The 23903-nt window shown below is 27.7% G+C and overlaps 5 protein-coding genes across 5 annotated transcripts; 3 read left to right on the top strand and 2 right to left on the bottom strand.

Annotated features, from left to right (window-relative positions):
* The first annotated feature begins 4997 nt into the window (after positions 1-4997).
* On the top strand, positions 4998-7739 carry Tsp_01430 (ovarian cancer-associated protein 2 protein). Its single transcript, XM_003377173.1, has 5 exons — positions 4998-5024; positions 5084-5330; positions 6682-6807; positions 7238-7378; positions 7609-7739. Exons 1-5 carry the CDS (start codon positions 4998-5000, stop codon positions 7737-7739), a joined length of 672 nt encoding a protein of 223 aa, XP_003377221.1.
* Positions 7740-8548: 809 nt separating this feature from the next.
* Tsp_01431 (nuclear distribution protein NudE protein) lies at positions 8549-10699 on the top strand. Its single transcript, XM_003377172.1, has 9 exons — positions 8549-8619; positions 8815-8968; positions 9309-9457; positions 9507-9552; positions 9905-9995; positions 10049-10177; positions 10240-10334; positions 10497-10577; positions 10679-10699. Exons 1-9 carry the CDS (start codon positions 8549-8551, stop codon positions 10697-10699), a joined length of 837 nt encoding a protein of 278 aa, XP_003377220.1.
* Positions 10700-11494: 795 nt separating this feature from the next.
* Tsp_01432 (homeobox even-skipped protein 1) lies at positions 11495-16402 on the bottom strand. The gene is made up of 6 exons (XM_003377171.1): positions 16397-16402; positions 15020-15121; positions 14427-14493; positions 13428-13588; positions 11906-12153; positions 11495-11852 (listed from the first exon to the last, which is right to left on the bottom strand). Exons 1-6 carry the CDS (start codon positions 16400-16402, stop codon positions 11495-11497), a joined length of 942 nt encoding a protein of 313 aa, XP_003377219.1.
* A 3583-nt stretch (positions 16403-19985) lies between these two features.
* Positions 19986-21913, top strand: Tsp_01433 (hypothetical protein). The gene is made up of 5 exons (XM_003377170.1): positions 19986-20027; positions 20338-20431; positions 21384-21418; positions 21567-21625; positions 21769-21913. Exons 1-5 carry the CDS (start codon positions 19986-19988, stop codon positions 21911-21913), a joined length of 375 nt encoding a protein of 124 aa, XP_003377218.1.
* A 1286-nt stretch (positions 21914-23199) lies between these two features.
* Tsp_01434 (hypothetical protein) lies at positions 23200-23783 on the bottom strand. The gene is made up of 2 exons (XM_003377169.1): positions 23711-23783; positions 23200-23429 (listed from the first exon to the last, which is right to left on the bottom strand). The coding sequence occupies exons 1-2, from the start codon at positions 23781-23783 to the stop codon at positions 23200-23202; spliced, it is 303 nt and encodes a 100-aa protein (XP_003377217.1).
* Between the last annotated feature and the right edge of the window lie 120 nt (positions 23784-23903).

Below are 23903 nucleotides of genomic sequence, written 5' to 3'. Positions count from 1 at the left end.
ATATATATGTGTGTGTATAGATTTTTACATTTCAAAAAACAATCTGCTCGTTCTTGCAAAAAATTAAACATTCACATTAGCAAATAATGCATAATTAGTTTGCTTTTCTTACATTTGTTGCTGTTCAATTAACTTCAGCTAAAAGTAGACATCGCTTGAATATGTAGCAGTTATTTCTTTAAATGCTCTCTTGCATTATATAATTTTTGATGAATTTTTTATTCAATGAGATAAGCTACAAAATATCATAGAAGTTGACATCAAGTGCATCTGCAGGATAAAAGAAAAAAAGACTTGCTTTACAATTTTTGCTTTGAACTACAAATTAGAACGATCAAACAATTCAACAACATTGAAAAATTTCTTTTAACCATTTGAGTAGCTTTGAAGCTAAATTTACATAAAATCAGATGTTCATGTTTCATATTAAAAAGTATATACTGCAAACGCAAAAATTTTTTATGAGAACAACCGCTCTGGGATAAGAAAGAAAATGACTCTGCTTTCATTGTGCAGTAGATGAATATATTCTGTTAAAACTGAAGATTGTTGTCATTAGTATTCAATCATTTGTTCAACGGGCGTTAAAAATTAATGCCCATTTCCCCTTTGAACATTACAAAGTATAAAATCAATGAAAATCAAAACGAATACGCATTTTATTTACTTATTTATTTATTTACCATCTTACAGATATTTAAATATTTAAAATCTTAGCATAAATATATTTTTTTTACTTTGAAACATTACTGCAGTATCAAAATATGAATAACTTATTGTCAAGATAGCTAAGCATATTCGACATCATTCAGCTCAACAGTTCACCGAAACTTCAACTTTATGGATACGTTTTCTTACAATTTTTATGAAGCAAGCTAAATGCTTATAAATAGCAGCTAGTATTTCTTAATAAATGTTATTCATGATTAAAGTATTGAATTCACATTTATTAATGCATTATATTAAAATGTTAAAGTTTAAAATATCATATTAAAAATATAAATAATTTTTCACGTGGACTTTTGTTAGAAAAAAGAAAGTAAGCCAAACAGACATGAAAAAATACAATTTTAAAGATTTCAGAAATTGAAACAAATTAAATAATTTTCGCATGTGAAATTTAAAATGGCCTAACGTACATTTTTGAAAATACAAATAACTTCATCAGGCATGTGTAGCACGTAAAATTTTTATTAAATGTCATATTTCTAATATAAAAACGTTTGGCGTGAAATAATGAAAAAATAAGAATAAAAAATCGAAGAATTCATCATTCAGCATTGCTGTTGGTTGAGATGAAACTTATAAACCATGTTGCTATAAAATTAAATTTTCAATAATCAGAATTTCACGGAATTTATTGAATACTACGTTGCTTCTTGAAACATCTTATTATATCTAAAAGACAAGCTAACACGAATTGTAACTTTCGCTATTTCTTTAAATGTTCTAATTTTTGCTTGATCAAACGCACTTTAACTTGTCTTTTAGAAAAAAGCATCATTCTCAGCTATGCAACTTTTCTTAATGTCCTACCAGATATTTTTTATTTGATATAAAAAAATAAACAGAATATTATTTTCTTCATCCTAGAGAGATTTAATATATAATAACATTTTAATATGCATTTAACATGGAAAATTTTTAAATTTAGAAAGTTTATACAGTAAAAAATTTTAGGTGAGCATTGTACATAATATCTGAAATACTGAAAGAAATATCTGTTAAACATTACTGAAAAATACGAATAATGTGAAAAAGAATAACACTTTTAAAATTTAATTAAGTACTTTAAACATTATTGCACTGGAAACGAATGAAGCATTTTACTGTTGCGTCCACTATTAACATGCTTATTTGAAGTAAACTCAATTAATTTATAGCTAAAGAGTTATATTTTAATTGTTTTAATATGTAATCAAATAAAATCTATTTTTAATCATTCACATCATTAACGACCTGTAAATAACAACATTTTTCTGAACACAAAGTTATCCATACATAATTTCAAATAGCAGCTTACAAAAAAAGTTGCTCATCAATCTAGAGGAAAGAGCAGTAAAAGAAGGAGATCGTATATGTATCATTGCAAAAGCACAGACGATAACAGTGGCAGCGAGCAGTTTGTTATTAGAAAAACTTTTAAACTTAAAAATAATGTACAAGCGCATAATTACTGAAGTTATAGATGATCTTTCACATTTACAAAATCAAAGTTATTTTAATTACATGTTAAGAACATAAAACAATGATATTAAATTTTATGCTTTTAGTAATCTTAAATCCAACACTGGTTGTTTTAAATTTTATCGATTTTCTCCATTCATTTTTGATAAATGCTCGCTTAATAACATTTTGTGAGCACAACTCTGAGAAATAAATGTAAAACAATTTTAGTGCAGTTAGTAGACAAAAATGTTGGAAGTTTTTGATGCAACAAAAATATTAAATTTATATAACATTTATGAACAGAATTGAGTGTTTTCACAATTGGCATTCAATAATCTCGAAAAACGAAATGCGCTTTCATGAATGAACTTTGTTATGCTCATGCTCCTTCTCACTTCAAATGTGCATTTGCAAAATATATTTTGCATAAAAGCGAAATTTGAATGGCATTTATACAATAACAAAAGCGATTATTGATAAAATTGCCCCTCTAAGCTGTACGATTCATTTCGTGAAAGTATATAACTTGCTATATTAAAGAGCTATGGATTTTTTGAAAGGTTAAAATGTGCAAATAGCTTAAATATTTAATGTGCATTTCTGATTTAACTTTTGCATTTATTCCAAAAATTGTTTCTTATTTCAAAAATTATCATGGCTGCTGGATAAAGTTTTCATGCACTATTAAATTCACACTTGATATTTTACAATCAAATTAGCAAATTTTTCAAAATGTAATGTAAAATTTGCTAGTTTTAAAGATATAGACAACAATGAAAACATAATTTTTTAAATAATTGCTTGTGCAACATGCAGCGTGGTTAGCAGACTGTAAGCATTTAGAAAATGTATATAATGTATGTGATTTAAAGTAAAAAAGAACTCATTTGAATTTGCATAATCAGAGATGAATATTTTTCATATCAGTATGAATAATTGGATGTGAAATGAATGTCACAGAGGAGAAAGCTTTGAAATTGAACAATAGCTTACATTGAATTCGTCAGGAAAAACGGAATGCCTGCGGATTTTTTCACGATTCGACAGTCGTGATGAGCTTCTACAATTGCATTGCATTAGGTCGGTGGACATCGTGTTAAAAAATTTGTGAAAATAATTGCAACGCTGAAAGTGACCACGAAAAGTTTGAACCGCAATTCTCAGATGTTCCGCCTGAGCGCTAGTGTCAGAAATGAGTTTTTCGTGCTTTCTTGAAAATCGATTCAAAAAGTGTCCGTTGGCTTTAAAATTTGAATTCTTATTCCCCTCTACCAAGGCAAAAAGCTTTCCACGTCCACTTCCACGTTTCACGTTCATTGGAAGTTTGGTCAACCAATGGGAAGGGCGTATTTTTGAAGCATTTACAGAGACTGCTACTGCTACTACTACTACTACTACTACCACTACTAGGAGCAGTAGGAATACTACTAATTATTGAAGGAATAACTTCTGAGCAATTGCTGATCAACAAAATGAAAATTGGTTCCGTGGTCATAAAGTGAAATGTGAAAGCAATAGTAATAATAAAACTAGAAGAATGACATGTTTACTTTGAAACATTCAATTTACCATTGAAAATGGAATATTAAAAGAAAAAATTATCAAATATTAGCAATCAAAAACTGTTTCTAGATTTGTGTTGTTGATATGCATGCAAATTTAAATTAATTCATTTCGATCATCATTGGTGAATATTTATTGTTTCAGGCAAGATTCATCAATGGAAAAAAGTCCATTATTGAAAATGATGATGCATTTTCCAATTCGTGCCATTCCGAGAACAAGCATTTCTCGCAGCAATTATTTCACCTATTTTTAAATAATATTCAAGAAATTATATCCATTGCACAGGATTTTGTTGCAGTTTTTTCAATTGCCAAAATTTATTTATAAGCAACTTTATCAGGGTTGAAGACATTTTTTATAAACCTTTGTCATTTGCTTTCTATTCTTATTATCTCTTTTTCTCTTTTTCCCAATCTGTTATTTCATTGATTTATTCAACTCTCTACCATGACATGGCGTAAATTTGAAATGAACTTATTTTTGTTGATCAATGGCAAAAATTCAAAAAATGCCATGATAGAATTTTATTCTATTTTTTCTTTTCTCTCAAATCTATTAAAAATCTTTTCCAATTTGAACTTTTTCTCACACAAGTTCAGATGTTCAACATTTCCAGAAATAAATAAATCGCTTTGCTTTATTTATAGACATATTATGATGATTGAATTGAAATTTTTTCAAAAAAAACAAATAAATTGCACATTCCATTATTAGAAAAAATGATGATCTTTGATTAATGTCCACTTCACTTATGTCAACGCATTGTTGCATCAGTTTATCAAAAAAACATATTCAATTTAAAAAATGAAGAAAAAATATATTTGATACAATTTCACTCACAAAAATATGCTTATTATATTTCAGAAATTAAAAAAACCAACATATTAACTTCATGTTCATTTTTCATATTACCAACATCTCTGCATTGTAGATTTCAGCTTCTATTTTTTATGTAATAATTGAAATTTATTTGCATTTATATAATGATTTTCGACAAAAATCTCTTCATGAATTTTCTTAAAATGAAAAATTGCATACAGCTGGACTGATTTATTAGAAAATTGGTGATTGCCATGAAAGATACCAGTTAAGGTTATAATCAACCACTTTTTGTGCAAAAAATGAAACCCATTATCATTTTCAGCAAATTTTTCAAAAAAAGAAATCTTGAACACTGATATTATTTTTAAAATTATTTTTTCTAACTTTAAATTGAGTTGCAGCGGACACGGACCGAACTAATGAGATCTTTCCTGCAGAAAATGAAGGCGAAGAACACTGAAGCTACAGTATGAAGAATTATACATGAAGATCGGAAGAGCAGTACGGTAAGGGTTGTTTACATCAGTGTTGGCAAGTGGCCAAGTGTGTGCGCTTGTGGTTTACATCGTCGTCGATCCTGGTTACCGATTGTCTAATAAAGTATATACTCATTGCTTGTTCTTTTGTTGTCGCAATGCCGACAGGAAAGCGTGAGACTGAGCGAAAGGGAAATGCACCAGTCAATACCGGCCCGTCGCCGAATAGCGATGGACGCGCCAATAACACGGCGGAGGAAGTTAACGAGCTTGTTCAAGGGAGCGACTCGTTACAGAGTTTTAAAAGTAAAAGTAAAACAATTTTTTTATTGACTGTAACGTGAAACAGGATAATTTTAAAAAATATTTTGTCTCTGCATCAGTATTCATTAAATGAAATTTCTTTTCATTATTTTTTTAAATTGGGTCCCATTTAATTATAACTATTACAATGAAATGAAATAAAAATGACATAAATGACTACGACTGTTTAATGCAATTGTGTTACTGCATTGTATAATTTAAAAAAAAACAATTTTATTAGAAAGTTTAAGTTCAATGAACTCATTTAGATAACGTTGATATCTAAATAAATTGTAAAGTATTCATTCTTACTATATTTTATCAACTCTTTTATGATGTACATCTACGAAAAACACTCTGAAGTTTAAAAAAATTAAAAAAAACAAAAATAGTTGCTTGATAAAATAAAATTTAATTAAATAAAAATATTTACTTTGTAATCAAATAACTGAATAGATAAAACAAATTGAATGATAAAATGCTATTTTCTTGCTGCTTTTATAACTTAAATTTACTTTTACTACAGTATTCTTAATCTGTCAATTGTAAAATATATTCTTCCAACTTTTAATTTCATCCCACAAAACTATTATTTGTTGTAAGTGTATTATATAGTTTTTTATATATTTTTAGAATACGAAAACTATCATCAGTTAATAACTTTATGTTTTTTAAATTGTTTTATTTATTTCATTTAAATTTTTTCAGGACCTATGAATCTTGTTTAAATTTTTTCGAAACGTTTGCTTGAGCTGATGGAATCTTTTAAACTGAAAGTATGTCAAATTATTTTATTCGCATTGATTAATTTCTGATCTTTTTTGATTTTATTTTAACAAGAAGTGAATATCATATACAGCATTCATTGTTTCAGATTATTTACAATTTTTAAAAGTAGCTTAATATTATTTTTTCAGGTATTATTAACATGAAAAAAGCTTGTTTTTAAGTTCTGAATTTTATCATGTAACACCATTTATACTGTTAGGTTGTGAATTTATATTTATTTTATTAATTTGTTCTTGTTGTTCAGATTGAAAATATTCTTTAATTGAAACTTAATTTCAAAGTTGAATAACTTTTTTTTATTTACAGTAAAAGTTTGCATTTTAGATTTTATGCCTGCATGGTTACAGGTAGGATAAAGGTTCATCAGATAATTGATAATTGAATTGAAAAAGATTTGTTTTTCTAAAATATCCATTGTGTAGGCAGAATGCGAATGCTTTCCGTGCAAAGACAGGTTCTATGCGTAAGCCATTGACTAAAGTCGTTGAATTTTGTATGGTTATGGTTTTCGAATGGTTATTCATTTGGGGAGTGTTTCATTTTGTTTTTATTTCAGACTACGTAGATGCTCCACATTTTTCAAATCATTCAGATAATGATGCAGAGATCGAAGCTCGTTCTTGGTGGTTTAGCCAAGAAAATAATCGTTTCAGCTCGAAAGATATCACTGATCTGTGTACAGGTTTCCAAGAATCTGTAGATGCAATTGACAGCGCTTTTCAGCAGGTTAATTAATTTATTTTTTTTCATTCATTTAATTATTTCATTTTAATTTTGCTTATCTAGCACAATTTTGATGGTATTCTTGGCTTTAGTCAAGGCGCCTGTATGGCTTCGCTGATTTGTTCTTTGTCCTTACAAGGAAGTGAGCTATTTAGTATTGAGAAATGAAATAGCCTAAATTAAAAATGCTTAAATTGATCTTTATTGTAAAAATAAAATTTGAAGCGATTTATAAATTAATAAAATGGTCATAACTGTTGACAATATGGTTTTTTCTTTAAGTTATATTTCCCAATTTTGCATGATTGATTGAAATTATTCTGATTGTTTATCTTTTGAAAAAATGCTTGTTGTTTTATTGACAGTAGCAATATTTAATATTGTTTCAGAATTTCAGCACAGAATTCGATTTGCCATCCTTATATCAGGATTTGTTAGCAAATCGAGTGGTCATATTACTTTGCAACAGCAAGAATTGAACATTCCAAGCTTGCATATTGTTGGTCAAGCTGATGAAATTGTGCCGAAAGGTGAGAAGCGCTTTCACACTGTAAATAAGAACAATGTAATTTTTGGAATACTTGTTTTCCGCAGCTTTCATAAGCATTTATTTTCATTTTTCTCATTTCTTTAATGACTATGACGAAATTTATGAACTTGGAAAACTGTATGAAATAAATAATTTTTATCTCCATATTTAATATCATATCTAGTCTTTTATTTATTGCAGTTATTTACGTAATGTGATGTGGTATTTTAGAAATGAGTCTTGCATTAGCGAACAGATTCGTGTCTCCTCATGTGGTAGAGCATGATGGAGGTCATTACGTACCATCGAAACGACCAACAAGAGAAGCTTTGAAATCTTTTATACAACAGTTTATTGTTTAAAAGCGTAATCACATTTTTGTTCATTATTTGTTCCGTTTTTATTAATAAATCTGATTTATTGTTAGTTACTTTATTTAACGTATTGAGTCGTTATTCAAATATAATAATCATTCCGACCGTGGCTGCACTTTAACCCCGTTGCTAAACTGCGCTTAAATTTTCATTTTTATATTAAATTAAATTGAATTTTATTACCATTTTTCAAAACAAATTTAATAAATCAGATATAAATATAATAATTTAAATAATGAATATTTTAGAATTTTGAAATATATTGTTAATGATGCTCCAGTGTAATGCAAGATTGGTGCTGTAAATAGAGCAGAAAATTAAAATTATGCTTTATGAACTTTAAATCATCTCAAGTAGTTTGTTTTAATATATAACACTCAAGTGGTCATCATCTTCAAAGGATTGTTTAAAATGTACAATTTAATAAATGTCATTGTTTTGTTATTTATGCATGTCAGTGGCTATGATAAAAGCTACACATTAAAAAATATTTTTATTTAATTATTTAAGCAAGAAAAAAGGTTTCATTTGTTATAGATGATGTTAGAAAATGGTGGACAGGCTTGATAAACATATCTAGAGCTTGCATTTATTTTTTTTACAGTACGACAAGATGATAAAGTCATTTGCAAATGGGAAATGGTTAACGCTATCAGATTTGTTGTTTTCATATCTTTTGAATAATTTATAAATAAGTTATTGTACTTGTAAATTACTTCCAGTACCTCTGTTATTGTTTTTTTTTATTTGAAGAACTTTTGAATTGTTCTTGTCATGTTAGAAAATTTCATGAGAACATGTCAGACATAATTACGCTCAAGAATGAGGTGAATCATTGGAAATCCGTTGCTGAATCATTTAAGAATAAGTAAGTTGTTCTGTTATTTCTTCTTGTGATATTTTTCTGCCATTTAATAATTTAAGATAATTTTTATAAAATCCAAAACCATCGAAACAATTATAGTAATTGCGTTGAATTTTTTAGTTTGTGTTTTGTTTTTTATCTTTTGAATTCTGCATGTTTTTGTTGCTTTTGATTTTTTTCTGAAAAGATTGTGTTTAGTTTTGCAACACTGAAAGAAGAATATAACGATTTCCAGGCTGAAAGTCGTGAACTTGAATCTGAACTTGAAGCACAGTTAGACCAAACAGAAAAAAAGAATTCCGATTTAATGCGACATAATCAGCAGTTGAAAATGGAATGTAACGGTTTGAGGGTTAGTTGTTTCTTTTATTATTATTATTATTATCTTTTTCTATAAAGTGAACTGTAAAATTGTTCATCGTGTAAAAATTCTGAACGTTGTTATTTTGATTCAGTTTAAGATCAATGTCTAAAGAATAGCACTTAAACAAAGAATGAAAATTTGAAGAATAGAATGGTTGCATAATTTTTTTGTGTAAATTTTTGAAAGAATAGAAATTGTTTTATTAGGTGTTCTATTTATTTGATGTTGTGATAATATATTGTAAGTGAATCTGCTGCTTTGGACTGCTTTGAAAGTGTAATTAATTACCAGCTGATTGATGTGATTTGAAGTGAAATTATATTTTTAGACAAAACTGGAATGTCTTCAAAATGAAAACCGCAAACAGGTAACTATGCTTGAAGAAGAACTGAATCGCTTGCGAGTCGAAAGAGATGAGCTGCATCGTTATGTTCGCGAGTTAGAACAAGTAAACGATCATCTGGAACGCGCTCATAGGTCGGTGATTTCATTGTTTATTGTAAATAAATTAATATATATTGTTTAGGGAAGCCGCGGTTTCGTTAGAAGATTATGATCGTCGGCTTAATGAGGTAATTTTTATATTACGGAATATTGATAAAATTCCATGTATCAAAGAAATTTAATAAATCATTACATTGCTGTTTCACCAAATATGCGAGTTCATATGTTTAGTGAAACGTCACGTTTGCGAAAAATTATTTTTTCTTGGTTTTGCTTATTAAAAAATTATTGGAAAATCTCTTATTGCTTATTTCACTATTCGTTAAAATATTGTTGTTGGATACTGTATGTAAGGTAGTTGTGAGTGTACCTTTTGAACAGTATTTTACTGTAATATTTGAACTTCCTTTATGTACATTGTGTGAATTTTATTTAACATTATTGTGGTTTATTAAATTTTATTTGTGTTTAATTTTATAGGCTATTGAGCGCAATGCTTTATTGGAAAGTGAACTTGATGAAAAAGATGCTTTACGTGCTCATATTCAACGTCTGAAAGAGGAAACTCGAGGTTTTAGTAATATTTGATTGTGTATTATACTTTAAATACATTGATTTTTTTAGATTTAAAGCAAGAATTAGATGTGAAAGGTCGCATTGAACAAACAGCATATGTAAAAAATTCTCGCATGTCAGAATCTCACATTCCCAATGGAGATGTGAAACGTGTTTCTTTAAGAAAACCTCTGGAACGTTAGTTTTAAAATTATTCAAAATGTTTTTGTTTATTGCATTATATAAATTTTGTTATTCAGGGTCTACATCAACAGGTGAAGTAAATCGATGTAGTGCCACAACTTCACGACTAACTGCCTTCACCATTTTGACAGATTTATGGAGAAGGGCTGGGGTAAGGTCTTTCATTTCTTACCTTTGCCAAAAATATATCGATGTTAATTATTTTGTAAGTTAAAGAATTTTTCTCTGTGTTATATTTCACAGCTGCATATTTTGAGATGTATTTTTGAAACATAATCTGTAAATTAAGTGAATTGAAAATTTTATTTTGCAGTTTCATTACAAAAGTTTAAATAAAGTTTCTTTTAATGGTGGAGTGTTAGTAGATAGTAGTAATAGTAGTAGTTCGAGTGAAGTAAGCACACTTTATGAAATCGTTAGCACCTGTTTCATTAATCATAATTGAAACGTGAAATTACTTTTTATTATTATTTCAATTCTGTTTTTTTGTTTCAGAGAACGAAATCGAAGAAGTGATTGCTGTACAATTTATTGTTGTTTGTCATGGCTATTGATCTTTTTACAGTTGGAATTGGCCATATAATGTGCCTGATTTTAAGTTATATTGTCAAGTACACAATTATAAATTATAATAAAATTTTGCGGTCAGAAGATATAACGAGTTTATTGTTTTGTTCCTTCAGAAAAATTATCGTTCAAAGACAAACATTTCCAGTAGTTGTTGCAGTGTGCACCAATAGCTGTAACATTAAATATTTGTAAATGAAAAGCATTTATCCCACTGTTATGAAATATACATGTTAATAATTCGATTTGAAACTATAAATGAACTTTAGCAGGCATTGTATTTTCAATTTGTTGCTACTTTTTGACTGCGAAAATAATTGTGCAGTGGTTATAATAGAGAGCTTAGGTGACATTAGGAAAAAGAAAAGTTTTTCGGAATTAAAGGTATTGCGCAGTTATTATGATTTTATGTGCAGTTTCTGAAAGGTAAATTTATCTCTTCATATTTTTTTGAACAATTTTGTCAGCTGTTTTTATTGTTGAGTCCAAATTTTTTGACAGTTGTAAGTGGCACTTGTTTGAATGCGAATGAAAATTGCCAGCCAAGCAATTTTTTATTTCGTCATATATTAATTTAAATTTTTGAACAGGTTAAGCATATAGATATTTCATTAACGAAAAAATATGAATGAAAAGTATTACGAGAGTCTTGTGGAGAGTCTTTTATTAATGCCTTTTAAAGTTAGTGATGTGGAAGAATGAAACAGTGCAAATAATGCGATATTATTATTATTATTCAAAAGTTTAATTAACCGGAGATGGATTGCATTTTGTAGACTTTGATGGATACGCTGTAGTGGATACAATTTGGTTAGAATGGGATGATTTTACAATGTCTAAGCTTAAAGAAGACGGGATTGTTGTTTCAACTTTTGGTGTTAATTTTGCGTCAACTTCTCCAGGTTGAGTACATGGATACAGTGGAAAAGAATTCACGTTTGATGCATTTGCAAGCGGCTGCCCAATTCCAGGCCACAGTATACCTGGTATAGGTGGTTTGTCGATCAGTTGTGGTAGTTGAGACAGCAAGCCTGTAGACTGCAGAAGTGGCTTGGAGAAAGGATTCAAAATAGATGATATGCGTTCGTTTGAAGGTGCAGATCTGAAAATTTATTTGCATGTCAATTCATGAAAACGATTCAGTACGACATTTACTTTAATGAATTAAGAGCCTCTTGAAACGTTTGTTGTGATAAATTGAATGGTGTTCTCCAAACTGATTCGTAATAAAGCAACGGATTTGGTTGTAGACGTGCCGGTGGATAAGGTGAAAATTGTGTCGTCGATACTGAACGACAAGTTGACTGTTGTATCATGTAAGCTGCCAAATGAGAATTAGTTTGAAGCCATGCTAATGTCATTCTTTGACGTTTATCTTTCATTCTTCTATTCTGAAACCAAACCTAAAAAAATTTCATTAAAACGCAGAAAAAGCATCAACGAAATACTTAAGTAAAATTTTGCTCTCTGATTTGATCAACTAATTTAATAAACACAAGTGATTTTTAAGCAGATTTATTATTTACTGAAATTTCATAATTGTATGTACCTTTCCTGCATTGTACACAAGTATATTTACTTAACATGTGAATATTATAATTTAATTTATCATTTTCACTGTTACAATTTCAACATATTTTTGCTAAATAGTTTATAAAATAATTAAATAAACATTGAAAAACAGCCACGCTATAATTAAATTATGACAAAGTTAAATATACTAATATACCAAATTAAAATAAACTGTTATTTGGAGTCAATAATTTAAAAAGGGACCCAACAGGGCTTCTTATTTCTAAAAGATGTCAGTTTTGAATGCATTGTGCTTTTAATGCTCATGATGCCTTTTCAGTGTCGATTTGTCGTACATTCTGTGAAACATTAGCTTCATTCGCGGTGCCAAAATCAATGCCAATTAGCTGCACGTTGATCATGTATAAAAATCCCTGGTGAATTTCAGAGTGCACTAAGAGATCACTGATATGGTTTAAATCAGATCTGCATTCATGTTGTAGTTTTGAGTATGACAGATCAGAGTAAAAAAAATACATTGAATTCAATTCAATTACGCATTAAACGACATCTGGGAACAAAGTGAATTCAAAGATCATTATCAAATAATATGCTGCAATCTGGTGAAGTTGTTTCAACTGCTTAAATCAATTGCATTTTCTTGAAAATTTTTCTTCGTAAAAGAATAGTAATTTAAAAGAGTAAAAATGGCCAACCAATGAAAATGTCTGAAACAAAACTTTCAAAAAAAGCAATGAAATCATATTGCATTATGATGAACAAGACACGAAGATTTACAACAAATGGCAAAATTTATAACATATTCACTTCTGCATTTATTCCTCGTTTTTCTAATTTTTTTTACTGTTTACTCATATTTTAATGCCATTTCTTTACTCTGTTGTTTACAATATTGGAACGACGTCACTCTTAAAACATTTGCACTTATCAAATAGCCGTTGTTCTTAGCATATCACAAAGCACGTTATTAAAAGTAAGTCTTCAGATTTAAAAGTCTCTAACTTTATTAGAAGTGTTCAGATCAAACTATGTTAAAGGTCTCACGAGAATATGAACTTTATAGAATATGAATTATAATAAAAGTCTAACAAAATTACTGTTGCTATGATAGTATTTACTGTTTATAGAATAAGAATATATTTACCTTAATTGTACTTTCAGGTAAATTTAGAACAGTGGAAAGTTCACAACGTCTGGGCCTAGATACGTAATTTTCCCGAGCAAATTCAGATTCCAGGCGACAAATTTGTTCTCTTGTGAATGCTGTGCGATAACGTCGGCCATTTTGATCTTCTGCTTTTGGTTCTGTGTAATTAAAAAAAGTTATTTTGACCACATTTAAATGTAGGCAATAATAAAATTTTCATAATAAATTTCTATGTCTTCTTTAAAAGAAAAAGATTGTTTCACTTGAGCTACTTTTAGTTATAAATTTCATTTATCTCCCGATAGTGATTACGTATTTTAAGTGAATCTTTTTTACATGCTGATTCTCTGTTGTACTTTGTTTTGAGAGTATTTTTTAGCAATGCAGCGCTTTTAGAAGCATAATTAACGTTATTTTGCAGACTCATCATAAAATAATAAAGATTTAAAAGAATTTTTTATTATCATTGATTGTGCCTCATGCGCTTGGTTATATTCAGTTTTTCCAGTTATCTATTAATTATCTTTGTCAAATGTTTAATATCAATTAACGTTTCAAATGTTGTTTTAAATGAATTATTAACAGTCGAAAACTGTTTAATGTAGTTGTTTACAGTAAGATTCAGAAACGTTTACATTGTGTACAGCAATGAAACGACCACCCGCCTGCAGGGAGTACAAGATTGAAAAGGAATTAGGTGGAGCAGTTGCGCACAATTAAGGCATTAAATGCCATTGACAGCCAGTGAAAAAATTAGAGCCTATCAATCGTCATGTCGTCGGACGCTTGTTAAAGTAATAAAAGTATTGTATGAACTGGAAAGATGATGAACCTTGACATCACTGCCAATGAGACCATCGTAAAAGTTATTACTGTATGAGGGAAGTTTAAAACTGACTGGCCAGTAAAGTATTTCAGTTATGCTTGTTTAAACATTTTCATATCACTGTGAGAAAATACATACATCTTTCTGACCTAACATAACATACAACTCACCCAACCTCATCTCAACTATTGTCCTTGATTTTTCAGTATCAGAATGCTCTGCTATGATCCAATAAGACTGCAAAATGCTTCGTATATTTTTACACAGATGTTTAAGAATTTTTCAAATTACTCATAAACAGCCCCAGGTATTATAGCTATATTGTAATGCAGTAGCAAAATTAAAAAGTAATTCTAAATTAACAGTATCATTTGTATATACTAATAAATTCCAGATTGAATTATAGCCATAATTTGGTAGTAATTTTTGCTAAAGAGAAAACAACAGACGTTCTGTGTCCCGCTTTTCAGTTTTCTATAAGTACTGGACGCATAAAACTAAAAAGCAATAAATTGCTACAGTCTGGTATGCTGCTTAATTTACTGCTCGTCAGTTGGTTAATTTGTCCAAAACGACGTAAATAATGCAACGAAAAACCCTAAACTAAGTATTTATGTATGGCACTGCGCCATCTTTGACTAGCTGTTTTATGACATACTGGAAATGGGCAACCTAAGAAGCCATTTTGGTTAAGTTCAATTAAATGAGACGTTCAGCAATTAGCCAGTTGGTCCCATTGTTCAATGTTCAGCGATAATTTTACCTGCTCGTCATTTAAGTGTGATTCTGATCTAGTGCAATACTCTAATACAATTCTGTCAAATGTACAAATAATTTTAGATTGATGAAACACAGCCTTGCACTGCTGAATTGTATTACCTTATTGTAAAAGCAATTAACTTTATATTTTGAATTTACTTAATTATGAATATTCAAAATTTACAATTAAAAATGGAAAACGGAAACTTTACAAAATTTTGTGAATATCATAATTGAAACTTAAAATATAAATGCATATTGTTTAACTTTAATGCTATCGTGTAATTTCATGCTTTCAATTTATTACACAAATAAAATAATTTATTGAAATATTTCAGCACTAATGAACTTCAGTTTTTGTTATCGAATCTTTTACATTCCGTATGATAATTCTATCATTTGCACAAATTTTTAATTCTTAAATTTTTTCCTTCAGAAATTGTATATCAAATGCGCATTTATCTTAAATATATATTATAATTATTCATATATTGCATATAATTATCGATAGTTTTATTCATCTTACATTAATTATTATTGAAATTAAATTGAAAATGGAATATTTTATTTCGTTATTGCATATTTATTTTAACATCAATAAGCAAAGTCATACAAAAATAAAATTTAAAAGTACTATATTAAAATTAACATTGGATTAATGCTTTACTTTTTATTTTATTAAAATGATAAGTTTTGCGTTATTATTACTGTAACACTTTTCAGTTTTGTGTTTATTCATGCAGCTGTAACAGGTAGTAATAAGATACAGTACTAATTTATTTTTTAATTATTACTTATCAAATGTCTTAAAAGTTTTAAGAATTTAGTAGTTGAGAACATCTATTTTAATTCCCTTTGAAACCACATGAATGTATAAACAGGGACTTAAACCAACCAGAAAATAAAAAAGTAAGCAAAATATATGAATGCTGTAATAACGTAAAAACTTAAAGTAATTTTTAAATATATCTTATAGCATGAAATTATTATAAGTTATTATGAGAAAGTTAAATTTCTGTAAACCTCTATTCATATACTTTTCTTTGAAAAAAATATTTTAAAAATTATGTTGCATTCAGCAAGTAAAGTCAGTAATCAGATTTACTTGAACGAAATACGGCTTTAACAAAAATTTTAAAATAACAAATGAATTTATTTATTATTACCTGCTGTTGTTGTTGAAGTAGAAAGTTTTCGATTGATCATTTTGTCTGCAGAATTAAAGTGTGATAAATTATCCGCCCCTGTATTTTCTTCATTGATAAACAGTGTATCTGCTGCATCATTAGTCGTCAGCTTTGTCTTCTGTGCTTTCTGGTCAATTTTTTGAGAATCCGCAAGAATCAAGCTTTCAATATGTGCAAACGGCTGCATCACTCACTGTCATCAGAATGCTAAGAAAATCAGTTTCTCATCATTAGTACTTGGAAATGTAGAACATGCATTCCCACAGTAAGAAATCAATTGACCAATGACCAATGAAATTTCAAGGCGGGGCAAAAAGTCTGCCTCCTACGTAGCTTCTCATATCTACATGATTTAGTTATTCTTGAATGAATTTATCATAATTTTATAAATAAAATAATATTTTATTATTAAATGTTGTTAATATTTATTTAATAGCAATATTCATAATCAAACTTCACTACACAATATTCATGACTGTTAGGTACATGTAGCTGATTATTTAAAATACATTTTGCAATAAAATTGCTTAATACAAATAAACAGTTTTAAAAAGTTTTATATACAAAACATCTTCAGCCTTAATCTTTTGTTATTAACATAAATTTTCAAATACAATTTTATTAAATGAAAGCTTTCCTCCATATAGAAATTGAAATCAAGCTTAATCTGCACTGCATCTAATCTGCATATGCAATGACATACATGCGATGTATATGTGTGTAAACAATGATTTCTCAGAATACATAATTTAATATAAATATTTCATTTGAGGAAACATTTTTCAATAAGTATTACTTTTAAAGATAACAATTTTTAATTTATTTCCATTATTTTGTATCATGTACATTTGTGATTACTTATGATTCTATTTATTATTTTTGTAATTCATTGTTGTTATGATATCATGCTTTCAAAATGCTATTTATTTAATTATTTTTATAATTAAAGAATTAAAAATTGCTCAAACTAGTAGAATGGCCACTTGCAATTTATTCTTTTAATTAATATTATACTAATAAATGAACTAAAGCTAGAAATGCAGTCTCATGATGTGTCAAATAAAATAAACAACCTCTTTAAAAGCGTCTTGCTGCCAATTTCATGGCTCAATTTTCAGTTTTTCTAATATAAGAGATTAATTACAAATTAGTAATTTACAATCCAATAGTAATAAGTGAAGATGAAAGTGAGGTATGCAGCTTTGTTCTAGTGACTGACCCTGAATTAATAATTGTGACCCCTGACCTCTAACCATCTTGCCTTAACCGGTAACATCAAAGACGTAACGTCTGTGATGACGTTGAAACGGATAGGACTAAGATCCAGGTCGGTAAAACATAAAAGGAAACCGCTGAGCCATTTGGTCAATTAAATATATATAGCAATAATCATTCTTGGAAATTAATCACAGTTCGTTCGAATTTACATAAATGCTTTTTAGTAAAAGCACAACATGTAATGCATGTTTCAAAAATACCATGTTAACAATGATAATTTGTAAGATAACAAAAAATGCATTCGACTTATGAAGTACCGTTCACATATGTTTGATATGCTATAATAATATAAATCATATCATCAATATCATAAATCATAAATCAGTTTTCATTTAAATTTTAATCATAATGTTTTATAATTGTTTAAGTTCATAACCATTCATAATATTTTTAGTATCACATATAAAATGTATTGCTTAATTCAAATTAAGCATTATTGAAGATATGATTTAATTTTACACTTTAAAAAGCTAAACACATTGAATGCATTACCAAAAATTACAGCTAATCTGAAGAGAAATAAAACATTAAGAGAACATCATACTATTTTCTAAAATGGATTTTTTCCTGTCATTTTAAATGTTTTAAATTCAAAAGAAGTAAATTAGGGTTTATACTTCAAGTTTTGTAGGTAACCTTCAAAATTGAAAAATAGCAGTGATATTTCATACCACATAATACTTATTGCCGTACAGTCAGTTTAAGCAATAATATGAGAAAATAAATAAAAATTAAAAAAATTAGTCTTTGGTATTCTGAATTTTAGAAGATATTGATGTACTTATAATTTCTCTACATATTACTTTGACATATTTTGTTCAGATCACCATTTTAAATGTAAAGTATTATAAGGGTAACTGAAAATTTATAAAATTACATTATTTTTTAATTAGCTAGAATTTTAAACATGAAAAATTATAAATACAATTTAAAATACGCACTTTTATGTAAATATCTTTGGAGATGAATTTGAAGGCGCTTATGACATATGCTTTTTCTGAGAATGAACTTCGATTTTTATGCCGGAACAAGAGATTTTTTGATGTTGTCTTTCTTAATTGTTTTTTTAATCTCAGCAGTGCAGTGTTAAAGAGATTCGATTATTTGCCAAAATAATTGAATACAACAGCCTGATCTTCTTCCAATATCTGAAACTTTTTCTTCAACACTCTGGAGGCAATTTCAGAAATAATGATCAATTATAAACTTTTTACTATAACTGAAATTGAGTAAATACCAGAATGAACTAATCAAATTATAAAAGCGAAACATTTGGACACTTTGTTTCAGTTTCCTCAAATGCGCATCCATCAACAAAGCCATTTTGGGAATTGAAATATCAAGTGAATTCTCATGTGCTTTCTCTTTGTCCCTTATTTTTTAGCATATAAATAAAACTGATTATTGCCTTTCACATTATTAATGTGTAGATGCTTAAAAAAATACTAGAAAACGTTGATGGTTGATCAAGTCAGATCAGTTATCTGCAGATGTCAATAGTTTAAACTATTATGCTTTGACAGATGAATAAATTTATTAATTTTGACAAAAATGAAAAATGAATTGAATTATGCATAATGATGATGAAAACTTAGCAGCTAGAATGTTCATGAACAAATTTTTTTATTTAATTACGATTTTACAGTCTATGTTGCATTTATTTATTTTATATATATTAGTGGTGTGGTAAAGTTCAAATGTTTTTGAAATGCCAAGTCACATTTTAAATGCATTGTCTTAACAAAAGTACAGTACACTTCAAACTGCATGCTATTTCCAACGATATTTTAAAGAAAAGAAGACAAATAAAATGTCCACTTCTTATTTGCACAACATAATTGTATTACTAACGAGCTGCCTTTTCATTACTTTATAAATTTTACATTTCACTTCTGAAACAGAATACACAATATAAATTAGCCATAATAATAAACAATTAACTATATAAAGTATATATACTGTATAAGTATTAGCCATTTTTAAGCATTAACTAAATAAATTAAAATGCAATTATAACTAAATGAATACTTTAACATAAGCATGTATTTTGTTAAAGTTTAAATTACATATTAAGTTCATAGCAGTTTGCATATTAAATTTATGAAGTTAATTATATTCAATGAATCGTAAAAGATCTGCTTAAAATTATTTTGTTGTCACGTTTTGCAACACATTACAATAAAACACATTGCAACATAATACAATAAAATTCTTATAGTTTGCTGCTTTTTATTAACCCAGTCGGTTATTATCACATGCAGTTAATTAAATAACTTTCAAACCAGTATTCATGCCAAAAATTAAGTTAGCTTTTTAATTTTTAATTTATATAAAAAATGATGTAAAATAAAGCTGTAATCATAAGGATAAATGAATCTATGCATTTTATGTTTCAAAATTATAAGCATATGCATTTGCATAATTAAGCATTAATTTCATTTAAATCAAAGACATGCTTGTTTTCCAATGTGTAAAAGATGATCAGCTCAATGTTATTTTGTAAATATGTTTGCTTATGGTAAATTTTTACCTCTAAGACTGTATATAGTAAACTTCCTCTTCCATCATTGCTTTTTATTTTTGCTGCTTCCTTTGTAATATTTGACTGTTAACGTTTAAAAATTAAGTTCAAAAACTGTAAATGTTGAATAATTAGTATAATTAAATGAAATGCTGCTTAAAAATTTTTTCAGCTGATTATTTTTAATGGGAATTAAATTATTTTAAAATATTCATGAAAATATTTTAATTTTTACTTATTTAAAACTTAACAGATATGTCTTTACATTAAACGTTGACATACTTACTGTCAAAAAAGATAATTTGGTTGTACTTCATGATTTATTTCATTTTTAAGTACATCATGTATACAAATTTGTTTCTGCGAGTTGTGCATAAGTATACGGCAATTATAGCGCATCAACTTATTTATTACTCTGCTCATCATTTAAGTTATTTTTATAATTTACTTATAAATTTTAATCTTCAGTTAGTTCAACTTTGATCAATATTTCAAGAATTTTAGTCCTTTTTTTTAATTATATTCCATGTTGCATACTAAATTGCATAAAATATTACACAAATAAATAAATATACATATATGTATATATTATGTATTATTTTATTAATAGAAATTAGTTAAATGAACTGTTCTGAAAAAATATTTGTTTGCATTGCCTTTTTTTAAATTTGTTGCTAGAAAAATTAGCAATTAACAAATATGCAAATTTGAGAACTGCAGGAAACTGATCATCATTTAATTTATTATGCACTTTTTAAAATAGCAAAACTGTAACTTTTAATTTTTAATTATCGTAAATGGCATAAATAACATTTCATGAAGCTTTTAACTAATGTAAATTTTATACAATTTTTCACTAAAAAGAGAAAGATTTTAATCTATGCCAATTAATTTAAATCTTAATTAGGATATAATATTGCATTATTGGAATCATAATTTGATAGAAATATCAGCTATAATAAATGATTCGTTAAACTGAACATCAGTCTGTTTGAAAAATCAAATGCTATTATGTTTATAAATTGATTTCCGTTGAACTTTGTTCCAAATTCATTAGCTGTAACGCCTTCATATAGGCAGTTCTGTCGATGACCTGTCAGCATTGAAAAATAAGATAAAATCACAGACAACTGCTTCGTGTTTAGATGATATGATTTTTCAGATAATATTACACACAAGTTTCTATTTATATATTTATTTATTTATACAATATTAATAATTATAAACAGAACCAATTATCAGATCTTTACACATACTGTGCAATAGCATTATTTTTTATTTCATTGATAACTTAAAACTTTAAAAATTATCTTTAAAATTGCATAATTAATACATGGAATTAATAGCAGAAAGTTATTGCTAAAATTAAGTTAATAATTGAGAAAAATTGAGTAATAATCAAACATCGGTAATAAAAGTATATAAAAAGACAACAACTTAAATATTTGTTGATTTTATTATTATTTGGAGGAAAATTTTGAAAAATGGGAAGTTTAATGTCGAGTTATATTGAACTCTGAAGGCACAGAATAAATCACTTTTATTCTTTTGAATAGATTTTTCAGCTCCCACGATTCTGCAGTAGACTAAATTTGTTGTGTCGTGAAATTTTTGGTGCACAAACGTTAGTGCTCTTTCTTTTGCAAGAATAATAGAAATTATTATTATTATTTATTTATTGCTTTTTTTATTCATGGAAACTTTCTTTTGTCACTGTTCTTTAAAGCGGCCAAGCAAACAATAATTTCAAAGCGGGTATAATTGCAGGTTAATAGCGGTGATGCTTGAAATATTTTCAAGGCAGAATAAGAAGTCGTATCACGCATTTTTGCACAATGCACCAAAACATGAAGAAAAGGAAAATTTTTCAGTGCATGAATTTAGTCTGAATAAAGAAATGAAAAGTGGATAATAAGAAAAAATATATTTAATTTTTTCTTCAAATATTAAAATTTTTTCTTATTTAAACAATTTGCAGAATGTTTTACGCATGAAATTCTTTCATTTTTCATAATATAATTTAGACTAGATTGAAAATCAATAATTGTAGAAAATGTCTGCTTTAAACAACAAAAATAAATGAAAGATGCTTTAAAATTAACATTCAGAAAACTAAAGCTCAATATAAATATATATGAATTGAAAAAGTGATAAAATTTATAAGATATGCATGTAATTGAATTTAACTTAATTGGTAACTTTTAATATTTCAGTCATCTCTTCAATTAATAAATTAATTGGTTAAATACTGTATGAAACATGTTTTTCTGTACGTTGCCTTTGAAAAATTATTTCACTGTTTAAGCTTGAATAAACAAATGCAAATAAAGGATGTTCTTTAAATTAAGTTCAGTACGGTATTTTCAAAATAATTTAGGAAACTTCTTGTAAAAATGCGTTATACATTGAAATTGCACTAGATAATCACGCTTTCATTGTTTTCATTGGCAGTTAGTATAATTTGAAACAAGCACATATGAACTTAAATGATAAAGCATAATTGCAAATAATTCAAGCAACAAGTATGATGCATGCTGAAACCTTGATGTTGATTTTTCCAAATGCATGACAACAGTTAATGCAAACATAATATTATTGATATTTCCAAATAAATTTTTTTAATACGTTGACCATTTTACTGTTTGTGAAAAAATTTAATTTTAAAAATTTCACACATCAGGATCATATTCATTAGATCCGTGTTTGCTTAGATGACAACAAATGAAGTTTAAAATTGATGCATAAATTTTAAAATAAATTTTGCTCAATTTTAAGAAAGTTGTTCAATATTTTGAAATGTTATGAGCATTGTTGACAATAAAAGTCTTTTTTCTGACACAAAATTTCAAAATATTGCTTATTAATTTTGACAGCAACAACAGCAATAAATGCAAATGCAAAAAGCATGTTATTTTGATCAACGGCGCCAATATTCTTCACCAAACTTGTTGCTGTGTTTTGTTGACAATAAAAGAAATGTCATTTTCATATTATTTAGCAAACTTTTCATTGGAAAATATATTATTCATAATTTTCAGTGCCATTGAACAATTGATTGCTGACAATTTTGCAAAACAATAAACTTGTTCAAGAATCACATTTGTAATGCGGTTATGATGGTTGTAGTGATGATGATGATGATGCAAGCAAGATTAATTTATAGCATCAAGGGGGTAGCAAGAAAAAAACAAGCAAATTCTAGAATTGCAAACTTGCAGCGGTGCAAATTTCCAACTGCAAGGACAAAAGTGCTAACAATCCTGCAAGACGAGGATTCATAACGACAGTCGACATATACGATGGCCAGTATTCAATTTTCCCTGAGGGCATCGACCAAGATTTCAACTTGCCAGTCTGCTTTTGTAGAACACCAGACGGCGCATAAGCGCAACCTTGGCATGATTTAGCAACGTCAAAGCATTTGCCATCTCAACTTGGCATCATTGCGTTGTTGTCCTAGACGAACATCCTGTCACTGACTAGTTGCATAATCCAAGTCCGCAAAAATAATACTTACATTGCATATACTTATAAAACCACACGTTCACGAACACCCGCATATATATATATATATATTACAATTCTTAACTCAAGTGCTTCTTATTCAAGAACAGCATCAAGTTTTATAAACAAAACCCTAGTAAGTAAATATTGATTCTTGAATTTTTAATTTAAAAAATATCATTAAAATGCAAAAGATGTGTTTTACTTCTTTCGTAGAAAATTTGCAATTTCAGGTTCAATGAACTGTTTTCAACTGTGCAACTTTGCCATTCAACCATTTTTGAAAATGATGCAAAAAAAATTTTGCAATTTAAATATGCTACATTTGATTTTATGCAAAACAGAGCTTTGAAAATATCTTTATTCAATTTGTTATTGATGATAAATTTTTAAAAATA

This window comes from Trichinella spiralis (assembly GCF_000181795.1).
Source record: "Trichinella spiralis strain ISS 195 chromosome Unknown Scfld4, whole genome shotgun sequence".
NCBI classification, from domain to species: Eukaryota; Metazoa; Nematoda; class Enoplea; order Trichinellida; family Trichinellidae; genus Trichinella; species Trichinella spiralis.
This window is presented reverse-complemented; position numbering and strand designations above follow the sequence as displayed.